Raw genomic sequence first — 21,933 nt, 5'->3', positions numbered from 1 at the left:
CATCAATACACCAACACTGCTTTAGGCATGTACTGTATATACACTGTATAGCATTTTCATGCTTTATTTTTAGATTTCCCATAGTACATCTTTCTCCATAATCAAAAACATTATAACTAAACTAGAAATACTGTTCCTACGAAACAGTGTGGGCTCGCATGTAACACCATGTATGGGCACAAAGATCTACCCTTTGGCTGCACCTCATTGGCTAAGGGCCCTGCCTTTGAGGCTGCACCTCATTGCCTTTGTACTGTCGAGGAGAACTTGACTGATAGATGTCTTACGTCATTTTGAGGAGAATTTGATAGATAAATAATGAAGATAACATGTGTGCACATGTGTGCAATAACATGTGTGCAATAATTGTGTGCTCGCTTTCAGCGAGCACACAATTATTGAGTCAATGTTGTGTTGTTAACCAATTTAATTTCATTAGTACTAGTAAGACGCCTCAGGGCGACATGCGCCAAATTCTTGGCTATCTGGCCTGTGATGTATATCGGACCAGTTACCCAATCTCAACAGTGCCTGTTGAGATTGGCAGAACATGCCCATATATGGGCATTACCAAATATGGGCATTCCCAGGTATGCCCTTAGATAGATAGATAGATAGATAGATACCTTTATTATCCCAAGGGGGATATTGATGACATCGGGACAGGGATCTCCACAGGCATAGAACGGACAAGGATGTAATTAATTTGCAAGTGTGATCTGGGAATGCCCATATATGGGCATGTCAGAACATGCCCATATATGGGCATTCCCAGATATGCCCTTAATATTGATGACACTGGGACAGGGATCTCCATATATGGGCATAAAACGGACAAGGATGTAATTCATTTGCAAGTGTGATCTGGGAATGCCCATGCATATATGGGCATGTTCTGACATCACATTGTCGACTATATATGGGCATAAAATATATCTGCATAAAAGGGACATGAAGCCAAAGTGTGATGTCAGAGCAGCAAACCCATTCTGTTAAGAGTGGTTCCCCTACATCTTGTCACTGTGATGTCACAGTGACAAGGGAACCAATAGACTGTAAAAATGTGTACTGACTGACTGAAGGAAGGACTGACACAGACAGACAGACAGAGACAAGCTGCGACATTTCTCATAGTATACTTTAAAATACATTAATTAACATAACTTTGGAAAAGAATTGCAATGTGTTGGATTATCTATCACTCGCAAGCAAGTACTAAGACTCTTCAAGTTGACTTTCATATATCATATAATCATATGTATATCATATTCATACTGTATACAGACAGGTGACAAATAAAAGGAAAAACCTGAATGGAGAAACATAATGAATATATAACATAAAGATGGATGGTACAATTAAGTAGTTAACAGCCTTTCATTCTCTGTGGATGAATGTATATAAATGCTGAGCAGACCCAATTCCAATTAGATTCAGTGACAAAGACTGCTCAACTGGCTAGTGTTTAAATAGTAACAGTGACTAAAGTCACATCTGCATTTCGTTCTATGGGAAAGACATCAGTAATAGGGTTGGAAATTGTGGTTGAAACAACACATTCAATGAACACAATGCTTGTGCATTGCGATGTGTAGGGACAATCAGAGAAGCAACTTGTCTTTAGATGACTGAAAATGTCACAGCAGGACATGATCAGACTGTGTCAGCAAGAATAGTCCATCAACAACAACATAGAGGGTGATATAATAGTAGGGCTGTCTGTTACCAGCTAAAAAAGCCTGACAAGGCAGCATGTTAAAATCTGTATAATGTGAATTAAAAGAGGTCCTAAAAAAATTCAAGTATTCATTAGGCAGTGCAGGTCAGTATCATGTAGCTTAGGAAATCCAGCATGAAATCCTAGGTGATTGATTGATTGATTATATTTTTCCTTTTTTATGGTCTTCCACCCAGCACCTGCTTTGGATATGCAAGCACAGCTCATTCAGTATAATTCATTATGAAGAGAAACATACAAAACCTGTCATCAGTCATGAAGATCAACATCAGCTGCCTGACAACCAGTGCAGCAAGCACACCAGTGGTGCATTGGTGATTCAATGTTTGGGGCGATAGAGACGTGTTGAGCATGTCGCTCAACACCTACTATACAGGTCTATTGATATTATGCATACAGGCTTATATACGTTGGCGAGGTGTGAACTTGAGGGGTTTTGGCATCAATGCATGTCCGTTTGCGTGAGAGGCATGACCCCTTCTCAGAAAGAATATGGGGCGGTGGGGGCGCGCGACCCAAGGCGCTGTGAGCATGTAGATCTGCTATTTTCACAATAGAACCGTGTTATAGAAAATGTAATGCCTCAACTCTTAGTGCTTGTCAGGTTGGGGGGGGGGTCCCCAGTTAAAATATGATTATTTTGGGGATCGCGGCCTGAAAAGGTTGAGCACCACTGCTCTAGGGAGTGTGCATAAAAAGTTTTACACTGATCGGTGGAGTTATTGGCCTGTTATAGCGCCACCATGAGGCCGATTTGAACATTTTGAAGTGGCATTTCTTCGGCCTAGTGGGAATGTGTGTTCAATATTTCACAGAAATCGCGCACTGTGTTCATGATTTCAGGCATTTTGTTCATAATTTGGAAGCCAATCTTAGCCAATCAGGATGGAATAAATCTGTAGGAGTACTGTCCATGTCCAAAAATTTGTTTTGCATAAATCTGCCTCCTGGTGGCGCTATAACAGGCCCATGCAAAATATTGGGGGCAGAGGTTCTGTTCTGACACCCAGGGAGCGTGCGTGCACAGTTTTGCTGACTATATGGAGAGAGGAGAGTTTTCTGCTCGACAGCAACTAAACGGTATGGGCTGGGGTGGCTCCTGTCAGTGGGGGATGTTGAACATGGAGCATGAAAAAAGCATGAAGAAGCATGACCTGTATGTAACAGTCTTAGGCTGTGTGTGTGTGTGTGTGTGTGTGTGTGTGTGTGTGTGTGTGTGTGTGTGTGTGTGTGTGTGTGTGTGTGTGTGTGTGTGTGTGTGTGTGTGTGTGTGAGACTCCCCATTGAGTGTTACCATCTGCTGTACACTAGTAGAATGACTACACACACACTCAAACACACACACACACACACACACACACACACACACACACACACACACACACACACCTACACACACACACACACACACACACACACACACACACACACACACACACACACACACACACACACACACACCTACACACACGATTACATGCATACACAGATGTATACACATTTCAATATTTCTGTCAGTTTTTGCTCTGACATTACTCCTTTCTGTTTCTCTCTATCTCTCCATCTCCATCTCTGTGTATTAGTGGATATAGGGGTAGCTGAGGGACCCTGGGGTCCTTGAGGGGGTTCCAGGGGGTCCCCAGACAAATTAGTGTGTGAACACTGTTTGACTCCAGCTCTATTCTGCCATTCTTTAAGTGTTTTAGGACTTTGGCTTCTGTGATTTTTGTGTTGAGGTATTTATTTGTGTTGTTTTTTTCTTGCTATAGAACTTCTGTATGTTTGGAATTACTCTCTCGATCTCTTTTTCCTCTTTTTTGACCCACACTGTATCTACACATGAGTTATTATCACCCTATTGAGAACTCCCTCAGTCTGACAGCGCTGAGGCTGGGCTTTTCCCCACACCCTGACAACAGCATCAAAATCACTTTAACCACTTTAACCCATTAAGGCCTGAGGCCGATTCTACAAATGCCTACTGAATCAGTAGTTCACTTTCAAGATTAAAAAATAAATGTTCAAAAATGACACCGATGCTTTCCCATTTTCTTTGGGTTCTCCCATATACGACCTGCAAGCTCACAATGCAACGGTTTATGAGCTTGTAGATTGACTGTTTTCAAAATATCTGGAAAAAAATTGAAATATTTGGGGGAAAACCATTTTTCAACACTTTACAACACAAATCTTGTATGAGGGTCCAGTGGCACCTAATATTTTCAGATGGGGGTCCATGGCCAAATACATATCAATTTGGGAGTCCTTGACATAAAAATGTTTGGGAACCACTGTCTAAACTAGTTATCTTGTGTCCTTCAGAACAGCCATCATGTCTAAAGCCACAGTCAAGAAGCTGCACTGGCGCTCCAAGGTACTGTCTCTCTGTCATATAGTATAAACATAAACATAAATATGATCTATGATTCTGTTAAATTTCACATAATAGAATGGGATGCATATTCAGTATAAATAATTGTCCTATATATAAATATCTATATATTTACATTTTATGTCTATTTCATTTTCATCTTGGACCAAACGTCTGTGTTTACTTCCTTCATTTACATTCCTTTCTTCCTTATTTCCTTTCCTGCCTTCCTTCCTTTCCTTCTCAGGTGCAAGAGAGCTTTGTTCCACTGGGCGGAGCCTCAGGGGAGCTGGGCTTGGCTGTAGGCGGCGGGGCAGATTATGGAGAGTTCCCATTCGTCACGGCTGCCCCGGGGGGTGGAGCTACAGTTGGTGATGTCATCCTAGAGATAGGCGGGACGCCTGTGCTGGGCATGACGCTCGGAGATGTCAGAGGGGTCCTTAACTCCTGTCCTCATCCAATTAGAATAAAGACTGTCTCGCCAGGTGAGTCTACAAGAAAAGGGTCTAGTTATATTGTATACAGTAGTTAACTCTTTTACAGCCATTTAGGTTCTTAACGGCCGGACTACACCAAAAAATGTGCACATACGCGCGTACTGTCCGTGAAGAGGCTCGCGTATGCGTAAACGCTCCAGGCTACACCAAGGAGGGAGTATATGTGAGGAAGACCAGATAGTAGGCCTATATGTAGGCCTACAAAACGCATAGGCGTGCTTAAAAAATAGAACCGATCCTATTTTTAGGGAATGCGTATCCGTGGTTCGCGCTATCCGTACGCCTGGTGTAGCCGGCTGAATTGATATACATTGGATCTATCCAAAACGCACATACGCGCGCGCGCCCCGCATACGCACGCATACGCACTGACGCGCGCGAAACGGCTTGGTGTAGTCCGGCCGTTATAGTCTGCTCACGGCCATCAAAGTAGCTTACCTTTGCGATCTTATAGGAAAATAGCCATCCATTATTTCCAATTGCGGTCTTGTGTAAAATACAGTTGCATCGCTCACCGATGTTTGAAAAAAAAAACATGCACAACAAGCAAAACCTCAGTGAGCTAAGCCCGATCTTGCGGCAGACCGCTGTTTTTGTCGTTGAGCGCCAAAAATGGTCGGCGACAGCACAATCGGCTCAAAAAGTCGGGGAAATGTGTTCAAGCCTTAAGTCAAGGTAGCCCTACATGGCAAGGCAACCCTCCATCCCAAATCTTTCAAATCTCCTCATGGTGGTGCTACAACGGCCCACTTCACGTTCGTTTTGGCCTATAACTCTACATTTCAAGAGTTATAGGCCAAAACGAACGTGAAGTGTAGATCATACAATAGACTCCCCCCCCCCCCCTGGATTCCCTGGATCGATTCATGACACAATTTATAGGCCTGTTCATGCCAAATTACATTTTCTGTTATAAAGCTTTTTCTTGTGTGTGTTGGGTTGGTTCTGTATTCAACTGTTTAATACCATCTCTCTCTCTCTCCCTGTTTATCTCCTTGTGTCTCTGTCCCTATCTGTATGTTTGTCTCTCTGTAGGTCTATCTCTGTGTAAAGACCTCAGGTTATTTCTCAGTAAATGTTTCACTCCATCCTCCATGGACAGTCAACTCCAACAGCTCATCAGAGAGAACCTGTACCTGAGGGCTGTGCCTTGTACGTACACGTGCATGCACGAGCGTGCGCACGCACGCGCACACATAAACACACACACACACACACACACACACACACGCACGCACACACACACACACACACACGCACACACGCACAAGCATGCACACAGGCTTCCATAATGTCCGATGATGATTTACTTGTGCATCTTCTGGTGACTACAGAATATGATCCTGGATGCAAAGCTGTGGGCATGTAAAAGTAGGGTTATGGCCTTGTGGGCTTATTTTTATGGGCATGCCTCTTTGCATCCTTTGCTACGCAGTATTAGGTGCACTTGTTCCACATAGATGCCACACCCTGTAAAGAGGGGTTGGTCCTTGTACTTATTTTTCTGTCCACCAGCAGTGTGTTGGCCAACATGTAGATGGTTGTATACTGTAGCATCTCGTGGCTGCAGAATATGATCCTGGATGCTGGACGTTTGAAATCTTGTCTCGCGACCACTGCCGACCAGGGGCGTCACAAGGGAGGGGGAAAGTGGGACTGAGTTACTAGGGCCCAAGGTGGAGGGGTCTTGATTATTTTATACTTTAGCTATTGAAAAATAGCAGATATACAAGCTCACAGTGCGGCACGTGTGCCGCGCTGCGAGCTTGTATATCTGCTATAAATGTTGCTTTTAGTTGGTCCCCTGGAACTAAATATTTTCAGATGGGGGTCCGTGGCCAAATACATATCATTTTGGGGGTCCTTCACATGAAAAAGTGCTTGTATATCTGCTATTTTTCCAATAGTTAAAGCAAAATAGTGCGTAATAATGCGTTCCCAGTCTAAATGGGTTAAACCCCTTCCCCTATGAAGAACATTCATGGGGGGCCCGCAGTGAATCCTTGTACCCAGAGCCCAGAATTTGATGCTTAATGGTGGAGCAATAGACACTGTTTACTGACTAGTGGCATTATGTACCAGGACACATACATTTACCATTTATTTTTGCACGAGAGAAATAAGGATATTAACAATATAACCAATAGCTTCTGCCGAGGTCGGGTAGGGCGAATGGACAAGATTGCCTGTTATGGAAAAAAATTATAATAATAACTACTTTCTGGGGAGATAATAACAACTTCTAAAGGTAAGATTACCTGTACCTTCTAGGCTGAAATTCGTTGAGGGAAGCCTGAAGGAAAAATGCTTTAAAAGGCAGGTGAAAGGGGCCCCTTGCCCCAAGCCTACAGAAACCACGTGCCCCAAGCATACAACCCTGATTGGCCAACCCTTGAAGCTGGTTGAGGAAATAGAATCTCAATGGATCGGTGCCAGACCGTACTACAACACCACTACAGCCAGGGGGTGTTGTTGTGTTCGGTCTGGTTTATTAACCAGGCAACCTGTGTCTCCTAGGGTAGATGCCCTCACAAAAACATGCAGTAGTCCTGGTTTCTATACTACCTCCCCCTAGCCAGCCAGGTCACAGGTGCTCCCCAATTCCCCTGGCGAGGCAGGGGGAGAGCGTAAACCAGGACTACAGGTTAGGTAGTTGGCACTGGGTGAGAAAAATGGGTTGCAAAAACCGTGGGATAAAAATATATATAGTAAAAAAAAGGCAGGTGAAAAACAGCAACAACAACATGGAAAACTGAAGCATGCACCTATTTTGTCAATGATGATGTCACCGTGTGTCCTGTAGGTACAACCAGACTGCCACGAGAGGGGGAGATCTCAGGAGTCGACTACAACTTTGTCTCCATTGAGGAGTTCTTCTCTTTGGAGGAGTCAGGAGCCCTGCTGGAGAGTGGCAAGTTCAAAGGTAAGAATCAAACGCTAGCCAAACTAATAGCTATTACCTATCAGGGTTAATCATCCTTTATCACTCAGAACCACTTCGAGAACGATTGTGAGAGCAGCACAAACATGACTGATGTTGCTCAATTGGGAATAACATTTGCGGCCTTCTCTACCGGCCGTTACAAAAGCACTGATGCCCGCGATTGTCATTTTTCTGTCCCGAGTGAAAGAAAATACTATCATGAAACATATATTGTAACCGGACATACTCGAATTACATTTACTCAGATTACTTTTTCCATGGATCTGCAGAGAGAGGTAAAATTGCAGGTTTCTATCGGCATAGCTGTTTAATCGGCAACTGCCGATTAAATCTTGAATAATCCTGGGCACCCGATGTGTTAAGTATTTTATTTTACGTGTCTGTTTTTGTTTGGTGATTTATCTGTATGTTCTTGTACCTAAGAAAATGTATTTAGTATTAATCATTAAAAAAGAAAAAATGCCATAGTGAGGTTACTTATCATGACAAACCATGGTTCACCAGGAAACTGAGGATGCCTGTAAATCTAGGAATAGAGAGGATTACCACACTGCAGAGGCAGTACAGAGGGCAGTACAGAGCGAATGAGTGGAGTTCTTGCATAGCATTAGCATGACAGACTAGAGACTAGCTGTCAGGGGCTCCTTGCAACAACTCAGCAACTACAAGCAGAAGAGCTGGACCCCATGAATCAGCACCAGTGGCGAAACTAGCCCCTGGTGTGCCCCGATGCGAGATTTTCACCAAGTGCCCCTCAACAACAACAACACCCCCCCCCCCCCCCCCCCCCCCCCCGCGCCGACTAAATTCCACAGTGCAAATGCAGACAGCGCGAAAGTGGGACACTAGGCTCCAACAGAAGACTTCTACACACTACTACACTAGCCATCTAATTCATGACAATATGTAGCCCAAAAGTAGTGTCTCACTGTCTCCATCTCTCTCTGGTGCTAATGAACTTCCCTATGGCACTCCAATACAACAACACTACAAACATCACCACAACGTTTTTTTTTTTTCAAAACAGCATTATAAATATCACCCATTAAGACAACTAGGCCTACATTAATGACAGCACACAGTTTAATTGACAGCGATGCATCACTGCAAACCAGCATTATTTATATTAATTACTTAACTCACCTGCTAAAGTAAGGAGGATGACGAGTCAACAACAACAATATCAGTTGGGCACGTTTTGTTCCATATTCCACATTGTCTTGGTTTTAGAGAGCATGGCAAATATTAACTGTTGCCCCAAAGTCTTCTTGTGTTGAAACTTTATAGACCTATTCCATAATGCCCGAGTGTTGTTTTTACTCAGAAGAAGTCAGAACGTCTCTTCAGCCTGTGTTCCGTCAGCAGCACTAAGGGGCCCTGTCATAGCTTCCTGTCATACCAGTGGACATTTCAAAACAAGAGTCAATGTATTGGATATTTGTAATGTGATCATTCAACACATGTTTTATTTTGAAATGGTAGCAGCCTACTACAGGAAATAGAAGCCGCAGATCAGGACAGAACAGGGTCTCCGTCTGTATACATTGTTATTATTAGATTCTTTTTTCTTTTCTCCTCCGACCTGCGTGTGGCGTGTGCCCCTGGACGTCATGGGCCCCAATGCGCATGCGTAGGCTGCGACCCCCTAGTTACGCCACTGATCAGCACAGATGCCCACCAGGGCTGCGTGTGTTCTCTCACCCCTACCAGACCTATTCCTGTATGGCCCACATTAGTGGCATTCTAATTCTGAGTTCTATAGGGATCTTCAACGTTTTCAGGCCAAGGACCCCTTAGTTGAGGGAGAGATGAAGCAGGGATCCCCAGAACCCATAGATACCATATAGTTTCATCGTTTGACAGCACAATCATCAGTGTATTTTGGGTTCATGTAAAATTGTTTTCAGATATGTAACCACTTGAACCGTCAATACTTTATTAACTTGACCTTTCACTCTGTACTCAAAGTTCTCAAAATATGGATGCTAGGGCTCAAGTGGTTAATATAGAAATGGAGAAAAAAAGCTTCTATCACACAAATATTTGGAGAACCTCCTGTAGTAACTCGGTCCCGGACCCCCTGTTGAAGACCCTGTTAGGATAGAAAACCAGACGTCTTTCTAGTACAGATCATTGCTTACTCTACAATTTCTATGAAATCATCATGACTGATTTTGACTGACTCTTCATGTCCGATCTCAGGGAACTACTATGGCACGCCCCGGCCGGTCCACATAGGACCAGAGAGTCCACCAATCACCTACCAGGAACACAGAAACCTGCTGAGGAACTTCAGAACACGCAGCAAGTCACTGAGCAACCTGGAGAAAGCTGTAGAGGAAGGAGAGAACAGTGAGGAAGACAGTGGACTGTCTGGTACATACACACTCATTATTGTACACAGACAAATGGAACCCTGTGCCAATGTTTGGCCAATACACATGTAGCATCGTTTGAACAGACACACACGCACACACACAGATTTAACTAATAACGCTCTGTTGATTGACAGCAGGGTCTGTTGGTGTCAGCAGTGCCCCGTCCCCCGGCCTGCCTCTTAGCCAATCATGGGAGTCGTCCAGAGTGGGCATCGGGGGGGCAGAGAACGGAGCAGGGAGCATCTCAACAAGCAGAGGAGGAGAGAGAGACAGGGGGGGACCCCTGCCTGAGAACTGGGAGCTGGCCTACAGCGACTCAGGAGAGCCTTACTACATAGAGTGAGTTCAACTGTACACAATGTGGACTAGTTGTACTTAGTTCAACCATTTGATGTAGTTTAACTTCAGCCATACAACGTAGTCAAGTTGAACTTGACTTTAACTACATACAATGTAGTTGAATTGTTATTGGTTTTACAAGAAAATGCTGTTTAGTTTTGAACAAAAGAGGACAGATCCGAGCACTCAAAAAAGTTTAAAAAAGGAGTGTACTTTATTTCATAATAATAAAAGCCAAAGGCTTTTATTATTACTTTTGTTCAAGTTTTATCCCACTTATCCTAGAAGCACCCACAACACGTTTTTAACTTTGCCGCTACCTCCTTTGAGGACCTAATTTCTCTTGTTCATCGCCTTGCTATTTAGTTTTATTCTATATATAAAATCTGAACTGAATTTTGGTTTACAAAAACAGTGATCAGTGTTCTATTAAAACTCACTTAGCGCCGAGCGAGCCAGATTTCAATATGAATCTGCGCTTATAACGCCAGGAAATAGCTATATTGAATCCCCAAAATCACATTACATAAACAGGTACACGTGCCTGCAGATGCCACAAGATGACCACTAGAGTGAGCCATAGCTCATAGACTTTCCATGGTCCCATGTTAAGTCAGAATAAAAAACAAGGTTCATGACATAACAGGATGGTACAATGACATGCTCTCCATTGACATTCAATGGACAGGCCGCGGGCCGCCATTTGAGCTCAATACTGCTCAATTCGTGCTTGATCGTCTCAAACCACCATTGGTATGGGCATCGGAACGTATATAGATGCCACACAGAAAGTTTCCGAATCAAAATCCGACCTAGTGAAGCTACGTGAGGGTCGGATGGTTTGCATTGAGCCTAGCGGCTAACAGAGGCCTACGTAAACAGGAAGCTATGGCTTAAAGGTGACGTCATAATCGTATCCTTTTTTTTCACGGTTTTCATCTGTATGCTAGTCGAAGGTAAGCTAACCGTTCCGCTCCGTCTATCAACCCAAATTAAAAGCTTAAACAATGCTTTTATATAAAAGTCGCTCCGAGTCGCTCGGCACTAAACGCCATCATTAGTTAGTCGCCCCGAAAGTCGCTCGGCGCTAAGTGAGTTAAAATGAGTAGATTGTAGCCGATGAAGATGATTATAATAACGTTTGTCTTTCAGTCATATCTCAAAGACCACCAGCTGGTCGGACCCCCGAACCCAGAGCAGAGAGACAGTAACTACTAATGAATGTAAGTCTGTTTGTCTGTCTGTCTGTCTGTCTGTCTGTCTGTCTGTCTGTCTGTCTGTCTGTCTGTTCAGTACCTGAGTTTTCAGACCAGTCCAGTCAGTAAAAGGCATCTTCCATTCACAACCTGCTGTCCTTACTCTAACGTGCCCTGTTCTCTTGTACTTCCATCTATAATCATAGAATCTTCTCTCTCTCCTCTACCTGCTAGTACCAACATTTACAGACCAGCCCAGTCTGTTAATGGGATATTCCGTCCACACTCGTCTGTCTAAAGGTCCCAGAGGTTTTGGCTTTAACATCGTAGGAGGAAGTCGACCCAGAGAGTTCCTCCAAGTGTATAGTGTCACGCCTGGAGGTCCACCTGTTCTAAATACAGGTAACTATTACTAAACACTGTACTACAAGTAACACTAGTACTATCACTACTACCAATAATAACAAGGCAACCTAGAGGGGTGCATAGTTGAGCTGCAGTACCTTCTGGTGGACAAATACATTCACATAATATTAGGGTTGTAGTTCTCCAGTTGTCTCGAGTCAGGTCTTGAGTCAGAATTTTCATTGACTCAGTCTCGTCTTGGTCTCGCCCATGATTTTACTCGGTCTCGACTCGGTCTCGGACTAAGGGACTCGGGACTCTTCCCCCACCGAGTCCACTCGAGTCAAGAGTCACTACAATGCAATGAAATAATTGAATTATACAGTACCCATAATATGAGGAGCCCATTCACATTAGCTGCTGGTGCTTTTCATGAGTTGGACTTGGACTTGGACTTGACTTGGACTTGCTTTAGGTGGACTCAACTACAACACAACATAATATACATAATACACATACAGTACTGCATACCAGATGTCGGCAAGTTTGACCATTTTTCACATATTGTTTTTTGGAAATATTTAACTTTTAATGTAATTACTACTTTCGTGTATCATCGTCCTTGATGATTGGTTGGTGACATTTTATTTCACAAGATTTCTTGTTGCTTTAGGGGAAGCATAATTTAAGACAATGGGGCTTATTTTGGACTGAAACCGTGCCCAAATTTTGAGTCACACATCATAGATATGTCATAGATGACTGATGTCAAAGGCTGGCCGTGTGAAATCCAAGATCCACATTGTCACATTGTCAATCTCTCTTATACACCCGCTTCCTTGATTAACCCTCTCTTTTCTCTCTCGCTCCCCAGCTGACATCCTGGTGTATATAAATGACAGCTGTGTGTTGGGGCATTCTCATAAGGAGGTAGTAGAACTGTTGAAGTCAGTCCCTCAGGGACAAAGTGTGGATGTGGTCCTGAGGAGAGGCTACCCCATGCTATACAACCCTGATGGATGTCCCAAACAGACACCGGACACAGTGAGTAGACACACACACACACACACACACACACACACACACACACACACACACACACACACACACACACACACACACACACACATACACACACACACACACACACACACACACACACACACACACACACACACACACAGATAGACAGAGGCAGATAGACATGTTTTGAAGAGTAATTTCCCTAATCTGTCACTTAAATACCCATAGAACCTGCAGAGAATATTAGTTACATTGTCAGCTCACGGTTGGAATGAGGGGCTCCCTTTTAAACTCCAAATAAGCCTTGTTAGCTCCACAGGGGAGTTCTGAGTAAACAGATGAGTTGCATAGCACCTACAAGTAAGGTCAGATTTCTATATCACACGCTTTCGCCGCTGTCTGAAAACTCACCTCTTCAGACTTTACCTAACCCCTAGCGCTTTCACAAACTGGCTTCTTTGCTGTTATTTTGACAACCCCTAATTGGACTGCTTGTTAGCAGCAAGAACTTGGCAATATGCAGGCACTCATCCTTTCAATTGACATTTGAATATGGAGCTAATACGATATGTAAAGTAAGAGGCCAATTATTTATAGGTACTTAATCACTTATACTTCATAATTAAATCAGAAGCATTTTCCACTCTTTTACTGCCAAATCTAGGCTTGTCTGTTCCCTGCCATCAAAATACCTTAACTTTGCGATTTTATAGAATAATATCCATTCATTATTTCCAGCCGCAGTGTTGTGTAAAAGACGGCTACATGTCTCATAGTGTCGCGAAAAACAAACAAACAGGCGGCCAAAATAGGATTTGACTAACGCTCGCCGTGGCGTTATTGCGACACATGACGAGCGTTAGTTAAAGGACATAATTTAATGGCTTTCTGTTTTTCTTTCTTTCCCTATCTCTCATCTAGACCCCAGCAACCCCGACAGAGCCCCCCATCCCTCCCCGGCCCCCCCTCAACTACAGTCGCACTCTGGATACTAATAGTAGCGCTACAGGTGACATGATTCGTTCTCTCCTGGACACACAACACGTTCTGTCCTTTCAAAGTCTGCACTATAAGAGTAGAGACAGACTACAGTACAGTGTAATCTGAACAGAATCAGTTTTAATTTCCATATATATTTTGTCGTTGTCGGGTGAAAACCTTGTATGTCCAAAACCGTTCGTTTTGCGTTTTTCATTTTAAAAATGATTTAAACTAGTGAAAACAGCCGATCTACAAGCACACAACGCCTCGCACCGCGAGGCGTTGTGTGCAGATCGGCTAGATCGGCTGTTTTCACTACTTTTGTGCGACGGCCTTGTACGATGAAGCAGGGCTTTACTTTGCGAAAGAACGTACACATTTGAAACTTGGAGATACGAGGTTTCCGCCCGACAATGACGATTTACAACGTTCTGCTTTGGACTGTCTCTGTTTGTCAACTGTAGTTTAATGGCTTTCCTCTCTTCACTCTCAGTACCAGCTCATACTCCACCCTCATATGCTGCTCAGCCACTGACCAATGGGCTCGCGAGTCCGGCCACACCAACCTCCCCAGACCCGCCCACTGTGGGTGTGGCCTCCGTGCCTCCACCTCTTCCTCCTGACAGGACCTTAGCCAATCACAGTGACTCTGATGGAGGTCTGTCTAACAGTGGAACACATAGGTAAAATATAATAATAACTCCAAAGGTGCAATTCTGGGAAATTGCAAGTGTGGTTGCACTGACGCGAGTCCCGAGGAATCCACTGGAACTGAATTCCGTCTTACTATTTATGTTATATATTGTGATGTCAAGAGAAGCGTGACCAATCCTCTCTGATTGGACATTATATTGTCCAAGATGTCCAGCCTTATAACCCGGATAACATCAGTCAAAACGTTTTTCACTTTGCTGGTAAAAGAAATCTCTGACCGAACACAATACTGTGTTGTTGCCTATAGCAACCACACTAATTACTAAACATTAAGAAATATATTTATAGTGTATGCTGTATATTTGTATTTCATTTAAAATATTGTTTATATATAAGTCATATAAAATATATGACTTAAAATATTCACACTGGCACTGTGCAGTTGCATTTTAGCTTGTGCTGCTTGGTTAGCTACTGCTGTATCAACCCTCTATATGTCTCCTCAGCCAGGGCAAATAAATGTGTGTGTGATAAAAAAAAGAAGGGATATAAATAATCCAATGAATATTTTCTCCTCTCCTCTCAGGACGTCTCTGATTGCCTACAGCACCAGTTCTCTCCCTGCCCCTTCTTCCTCTTCACTGTTCCGACGGCAGAGCTCCAAGTCCTCGGAGAGCGACCTGTCCTCCTCCACTCTGCCAATGATCTCCTCCGCTGCCCACACACTCTCCAACCTGCCGCTGCCACATCCAGAGAGCAGCGTGCACCCAAACGCCCCCAGCAACAATGGCGCCGCCAACAGCGCCGCCCACAGCACCGCCCACACGCCCACGACAACCTCTCCCGCCGCCCCCACCCAGCGTCCCCCCATGCCTCAGACCACTCTCACCCTCACTGCCCCCACGGACACCCCCCCGTGCGGGTTTAACGGATGCCCCGCCAGCAATCACCACCAGCAACCTCCTCTACCGCCCCCCTGCAACAACAGACCCAGCCCGGGCAGGGCGCTTCCTCTGGGGGCAGGCTCGGCCCCAGAGCAGCCTGTTGGAGAGCTGGTCCCAGTGGTCATAGGGAGGAGTGACTTGGGGGCGCTGGGGTTCAGTGTGGTGGCGGGGGGGCCGGGGGGACAGGCCGTGTTGGTGAAGATGGTGTGGGACAGACAGCAGTGTCCCTCCCTGCAGGCAGGGGACCATATACTGAAGATCAATGGAGCAGATGTGCAGGGACTCACAGTCACACAGGTTACACGCTAACAATACACAAACACATGCACACGTGCACGGCACGCTCGCATCGCACACACACACACACACGCGCGCGCGATCAACATCAAGACTTCTTTTTTGTCATTCCAGCAACAGAAGGAATAGTGCAATACTCAATACCTAAATCGAAATAAATAAATCCTAAAACTAAATTAATTCAAATCAGGATAACCTGATTAAAGGGGCCCCACCATGAATTTCACATTTTTCATTTTTTCCTTGTTCATTTTGGTATTGCGTCTGAAACGGCTTGGAATTAGAGACCATGAAATGTCAATATCCAAGCCTAAAACCTGTATAAAACCATATTATGGACCAATAGTTATATAAAATATATATTTTGAAAAGCATGGTGGGGCCCCTTTAAAGACAATTAAAATTGTATAAAAAGCATACAACTGCTATATCATAAGTGTATAGTATGCATATCTAGAGTTCATATTAAGAATTCATATTATTATGCATAGAAATGCATATTCATTTTCATGCCTAGTGGGGTGGATTAATGAGAGGAGAACAGGCTGTTTTCTCTTGGAGTTCAGAAGTTTGACTGCCTGGGGGGAAAGAAACTGTTTCGCAGCCTTGCCGTTTTGGCACCGATGCACTTGTACCGTTTCCCCAACGGCAGGAGGGAGAACAGGCTGTGAGAGGAGTGGTAAACGGGAAGTCACTGATGATGCACAACGCTCTCCTTGTGCATCGCACAGTTTAGACTGAGAGTGTCAACAACAACCATCTATGAGCTGATCCACATTGTAGTAGGATCCGAAACTTACTGTACCTTTACTGAAAACATCACTGCAGCAGTTTGACAGGTTTCATATATTGACAGCTCAGAGAATAGATGCTATCTGCTAGTGTACTGTATGTGCAGACATTTTCATGACTAGAGATATGAACAGCTCCTTTGGACGATTTCCAACCATGTTGTCTTCTTCTGCCACGTCCACGGCCAAATCTTCCTTCTCCATGATACTGCTGCCATGATACTGACTTGATACTGCTATGATGATACTGACATGATACTGACCTGATACTGACATGATACTGACCACCATGATACTGACATGATACTGACCATGATACTGATCTGATACTGATGATACTGACCATAATAATGACCACCTCATCTGAAACTAAATGTGTGTGTGTGTGTGTGTGTGTGTGCGTGCGTGCGTGCGTGCGTGCGTGCGTTCCAGGTCCAGAGAATTCTACAGGACCACACCAAACAAGGAGAATTGGTTCTACTGGTGTACAGAGCAGGTACACACATTTGTTTTGCCAGACATGCCACATACTGAACGAAAGACAAAAAATGACAAACAACCTCAACTGTGCTCACAGTTTCTATTCTAAAATAGCAAAGAACCTGTGCGAAAGTGATACTTTCAAGGCTAATGTTTCAATGTAATGAATGAAAATCTTTCCTCTCCTGTACAAAAACATCCCCAGTTCAATTCTTTACACTTCCATTCACAGGTAAAACACCTCTCTCCCTCTCTCTTCCAGGTCCTGTCTCTTCTCCAGTTGTCACGCCCAACCTCTACAAGCCTCTCCCATTTCCTCTCAGCCCAGCCTCTAACGCCGCCCATTCCCTTGCTTCCAGTCCGGCAGAGCAGGGTAGGTAGTGACTAGACTGGGATCAACTCATTTAGCAGTTTTCGGATCCCGTCTAGGGCAGATATATACCTTCACGTCACATCAGGTGGGCGGAAACCTAAAGACGTGATCCTCTATCAGATTAAATTAGTAATTGAAAAAGTAGAAGAAAAAAAATATATATAGATAGATAGTTTGGTATGTTCATCTTTCATTCCAACTCGTACCGCGACTGCTATGACTAGGCTACTCAATTCAGCATCACTATTTGTTGATAGTTGTGACCTAGACCGGATCACACTGTTCAATCAGTTCAGACTTCACAGAGTTCACGCTAACTTTATTTACCTAGTTTATGTAGCATCATGCATGTGATGCGCCAGCAGTCTGACCTCTTTGTGTTGCTCTGCATCTACCCAACTATACTCTAATGTATTACATTCTGCTCTGTTCTACTCTACTGTAATCTCCTGTTAGTGGTGTCGCACCAAATTCGGGGCCCTGGGTACATGGAAGGAACGCATTATTATGTACTCTTTTGTGCTTTAACTATTTCAAAAATAGCAGATCTACAAGCTCACAGTGTGGCACTCGGTGCCTCGCTGTGAGCTTGTATATCTGCTATTTTTCAATAGTTAAAGTATAAAATAATTAAGGCCCCTCCACCTTGGAACCTAGTAACTCAGTCCCACTTTTCCCCCCCTTGTGACGCCCCTGTCTCCAGTCTCTCCTCTTGCTCTGGTTCAGAGTACCAGTTTCCTGGACTCTGTACCAGTAACGCTCACCCTGGAGCCTCGTGATTGGCTGGGAGTAGAGGAGAGTGCAGGAGGACCGCCTACCGCCAGAGGGGGCAGCACAACACTAGGAGCCATGGCCAATGAGGGAAGAGGAGCAGGGCCAGGGGATAAGATGGTGGAGGTGGAGCTAAGGAGAAGGCCTGGCGAAGGATTTGGATTTGTCATCGCCTCTCAGGAATTAGCCGATGGACGTGAGTGTCACTGGCATGTTTATATAATTATATTTCACCTGTTATGGCTTAAGCTTCTCCTATAGACCACTAAGCAAGTGTAGTCAATTATGTTGGAATCCTCGAGAAGTGTGTGTGTGTGTGTGTGTGTGTGTGTGTGTGTGTGTGTGTGTGTGTGTGTGTGTGTGTGTGTGTGAGTGTGCGTGCGTGCGTGCATGCGTGCGTGCGTGCGTGCGTGCGTGCGTGCGTGCGTGTGTGTGTCCATCTCTCTCTGTATGCTCACCCCTCCCTCCCTCTCTTTCTGACCACGCCCCCTACCTCTCTCTCTGTCTCTCCTACTCAGTGTTGTTTGCCCACTCAGAGCCACCACCGACCTCACATGACCACAACAATAAGAAAGAAAGAAAGACTTAGTCAGAGAGTGAGAGACAAGAGATAGAAGAGAGAGAGAGAGAGAGAGAGAGAGAGAGAGAGAGAGAGAGAGAGAGTGTACAACATAAAAGATAGAGTAAAGAGAGAGAAGGAGCCAGAGAAACAGAAAACCACAGAAACAGCAAGACTGACAGACAGAAAGACAGCATGTTGGATAGGATTCAGTCTGCTCTGAAGACAATCAAGGAAGCTAAACGTAAATATTACCTGTTTACTTTTCCTTAGCCTTGTCTCTCAACTCACCACTCTCTATTACTCTCTCCCATCGTCCATCCTTTGGGCTGCTGTCATCGTTGTGTGTGTGTGTACGTGTGTGCATGCGTGTGTGTGTTTACAGCAGGTTGTTGTGGTCTTAAACCTTTTCCATTCTTCCCTATTTCCTTTTTTATATACTCTGCTTTCCTTTGTTCTATTCTGCTATTCTCTACGATTATGTGCCTTTCTACTCTCATGTAGTGTTTACCAGAGAAAGGAATGTTGGGCAAATTGTTTCTACTCCACTGACCTGATTCTCTACTGCCCTGTGTGTGTGTGTGTGTGTGTGTGTGTGTGTGTGTGTGTGTGTGTGTGTGTGTGTGTGTGTGTGTGTGTGTGTGTGTGTGTGTGTGTGTGTGTGTGTGTGTGTGTGCGTGTGTGTGCCTTAGTGTGAGCATGAGTGTGTGAGCGCAAGCACTCCTACTTTCTGTGTCACATTCACAGACTGTCTGCAAGTCTGCTCTCTTCTGTCTCACTGTTGCATGCTGTACAGTATATAGTAATGATACATAGAGTTGTGTTTTATCTGTGTGTCCATGTGTGTGTGTGTGTGTGTGTGTGTGTGTGTGTGTGTGTGTGTGTGTGTGTGCATGCATGTGTGTATGTGTGTGTGTGTGTGTGCCTGCGTGCGTGCATGCCTGTACAGTACATGCGTGCGTATACAAAATGCACGTGCTGCAGTGTTCACAATAACATCGTACAGGTCAACTTACTGTACTGAGACAATAGATTTGAGTATGGGACCCATAAGTAAACTAAGTAGACTCACAACACAGTGTATAGACTCACAACACACAACACAGAAAGTTGGCTGAACTGCTGACACTGTAGCTGGGAGTCTCAGCAGAGATAAAACCTCACCTCCGTCTCTTCTATCTCTCCCTCACTCTGTTGCTCACTCTCCTTCTATCACTCTGTGTGCTGTCTGTGTCCTGGTGTTGTCAGATTCATGGCCAAAGCTGCGCTGTATAACACTTTGATAAGGTTGTCATGGAAATGGGTACAGTCAGATGTGTTGGAATGTTTCTCTGGAATGTTCCTACAAGTACCAGTATCCACTTTAGACCAGTGAACACACATGCCCCCAGTAATGCACCAGGTAATGCCAGTAATAACCAGTCATTTAACTAAAATAATAACTTCATATTAACTTTTCTAGTTTTATTTCATATCCTTTCTAGTGAGGACATGCCCTCTCTGTCTGTCCTCTCTGTCGACAATGATTGACAAACACATAGTTATATCAGATCGATACGTTTAGATTGTCAGAATGATGTTGTGCTTCATGTCAGCAGTGTGTACGGTACACAGTATGTGATGTTTGCAAGTGTGTGTGTGTGTGTGTGTGTGTGTGTGTGTGTGTGTGTGTGTGTGTGTGTGTGTGTGTGTGTGTGTGTGTGTGTGTGTGTGTGTTGCTCAGCTGAGCTCAGGCTTATTGTACTGTGAAATTAGACACGCACAGTCTCTCGTCTGCTACACGTCCGACAGAACAAGCATTCCTACGGTACATGCTCATTGGTCCGTTGGTTTCACAAACATCACATCTTAAAAGGGAAATGAAACTCTGAACTGATTCTCAAGAGAGATGTTAATAAAATTTGCATACTGTTCTTATGTAAGTAAATAAACCACCTCAAACATTGTAAACATGCTATACTACGTTCATACTGTATACAAAGTATTGAAAACGACAATCAGTAACAATGTTACTGAACAATGTTCCTGATACTTAAGCTCACCACATGTGAGTTTGTAGATGTGTTCATATAACCAAGAGACACCGTCGTTTAATAGAATGTAGGCTCTAGACCAGGGGTCTTCAACAGGGGGTCCGGGACCCCTAGGGGGTCTTCCAAATCTTTGTGTGATAGAAACCTTTTTTCTCCTTTTTTATATTAACCACTTGAACCCTAATATCCATATTCTGAGAACAAAAATAGCAGATCTACAAGCGCTGCTAGGCGTTGTGAGCTTGTAGATCGGCTATTTTCGGAAAAGAGGTTTGGTGTAGAGGGGAAAAAAGAGCCGACTAAGTACAGAGTGAAAGGTCAAGTTTATTACGTTTTGACGGTTCAAGGAGTTAAATATCTGAAAACACGAACTGACATGAATCCAAAGTACACTGATGACCGTGCTGTCAAACATTGAAACTATATGGAATCTGGGGGTCCCTGCTTCATCTCTCTCTCAGCTAAGGGGTCCTTGGCCTGAAAACATTGAAGACCCCTGTTCTAGACATTGATCCAAAATGTTTCTTCCCATAGGCAACTCCATTGTCAGGCTACATATTCTTTGACCAAATACATTTAGGTCTTCCAATGTCTCTTGCGCCTTATGTAAGGAACTCAGACCTAATGAAGTACTGCACAAGAGACATGTCCGCTTCCCCTTTGGCTATTATCTATTTAGGTCTATTGTGTCGAGGGTGGAGGCTGCAGCTACTGTTGTCCGCTATAAGGCTATCTCTCAAAAAGAGATACGTCATTTCAGTTTTATACATGTTTATCTTCAGAATGTATGCAAACTCGATCATTGCAACAAACCTACAGTATGTTCTTACCAAGAAGATAAGCCAACTTTGTCACTGGGAGTCAGCAGTTTAACCACAAATAGACATTGTATTACAGTACATCTTGAACATTGTGAAATTGATATGGACTTAATTTCCAACCATAAGGTTTGACACATCTTATTTAGGACATAGTCCAGTGCTCGCCAAGTTTAAACGATTTCTGCCGTTCTTCTTGATTTCTCGCCAAAGAAAAGTGTCAATGATAAACAATGATTTCCATTTCCATCATCTCCCCCCCACCTTACATTTCTCCACTCCTCTGTCCCTCATCACCTCATCTCCTGTCCTCTTTTCTAATTATATTCATTTTAATGTGTCAGTCTTATTCGGATCATAACCAAGATGTCCTCCTCTCTCCTCATCCACCCCCACGTCAC

General features: G+C 44.0%; 1 protein-coding gene across 1 annotated transcript in view; it reads left to right on the top strand.

Annotated features, from left to right (window-relative positions):
• Nucleotides 1-4,065: 4,065 nt before the first annotated feature.
• Nucleotides 4,066-21,933, top strand: part of magixa (MAGI family member, X-linked a) — a 31,543-nt gene continuing 13,675 nt past the window's right edge. Inside the window, exons 1-15 of the mRNA XM_080732719.1 lie at nucleotides 4,066-4,112; nucleotides 4,357-4,594; nucleotides 5,642-5,758; nucleotides 7,410-7,529; nucleotides 9,753-9,926; nucleotides 10,063-10,267; nucleotides 11,420-11,490; nucleotides 11,698-11,865; nucleotides 12,683-12,852; nucleotides 13,753-13,840; nucleotides 14,306-14,495; nucleotides 15,053-15,707; nucleotides 16,931-16,994; nucleotides 17,241-17,351; nucleotides 18,055-18,318. Of these exons, the coding sequence (XP_080588845.1) occupies nucleotides 4,071-4,112; nucleotides 4,357-4,594; nucleotides 5,642-5,758; nucleotides 7,410-7,529; nucleotides 9,753-9,926; nucleotides 10,063-10,267; nucleotides 11,420-11,490; nucleotides 11,698-11,865; nucleotides 12,683-12,852; nucleotides 13,753-13,840; nucleotides 14,306-14,495; nucleotides 15,053-15,707; nucleotides 16,931-16,994; nucleotides 17,241-17,351; nucleotides 18,055-18,318 (2,677 nt within the window). The 5' untranslated portion in view covers nucleotides 4,066-4,070. The remainder of the gene's footprint in view (nucleotides 4,113-4,356; nucleotides 4,595-5,641; nucleotides 5,759-7,409; nucleotides 7,530-9,752; nucleotides 9,927-10,062; nucleotides 10,268-11,419; nucleotides 11,491-11,697; nucleotides 11,866-12,682; nucleotides 12,853-13,752; nucleotides 13,841-14,305; nucleotides 14,496-15,052; nucleotides 15,708-16,930; nucleotides 16,995-17,240; nucleotides 17,352-18,054; nucleotides 18,319-21,933) is intronic.

Source organism: Nannobrachium achirus, assembly GCF_963921795.1.
Source record: "Nannobrachium achirus genome assembly, chromosome: 9".
Classification (NCBI taxonomy): Eukaryota; Metazoa; Chordata; class Actinopteri; order Myctophiformes; family Myctophidae; genus Nannobrachium; species Nannobrachium achirus.
This window is presented reverse-complemented; position numbering and strand designations above follow the sequence as displayed.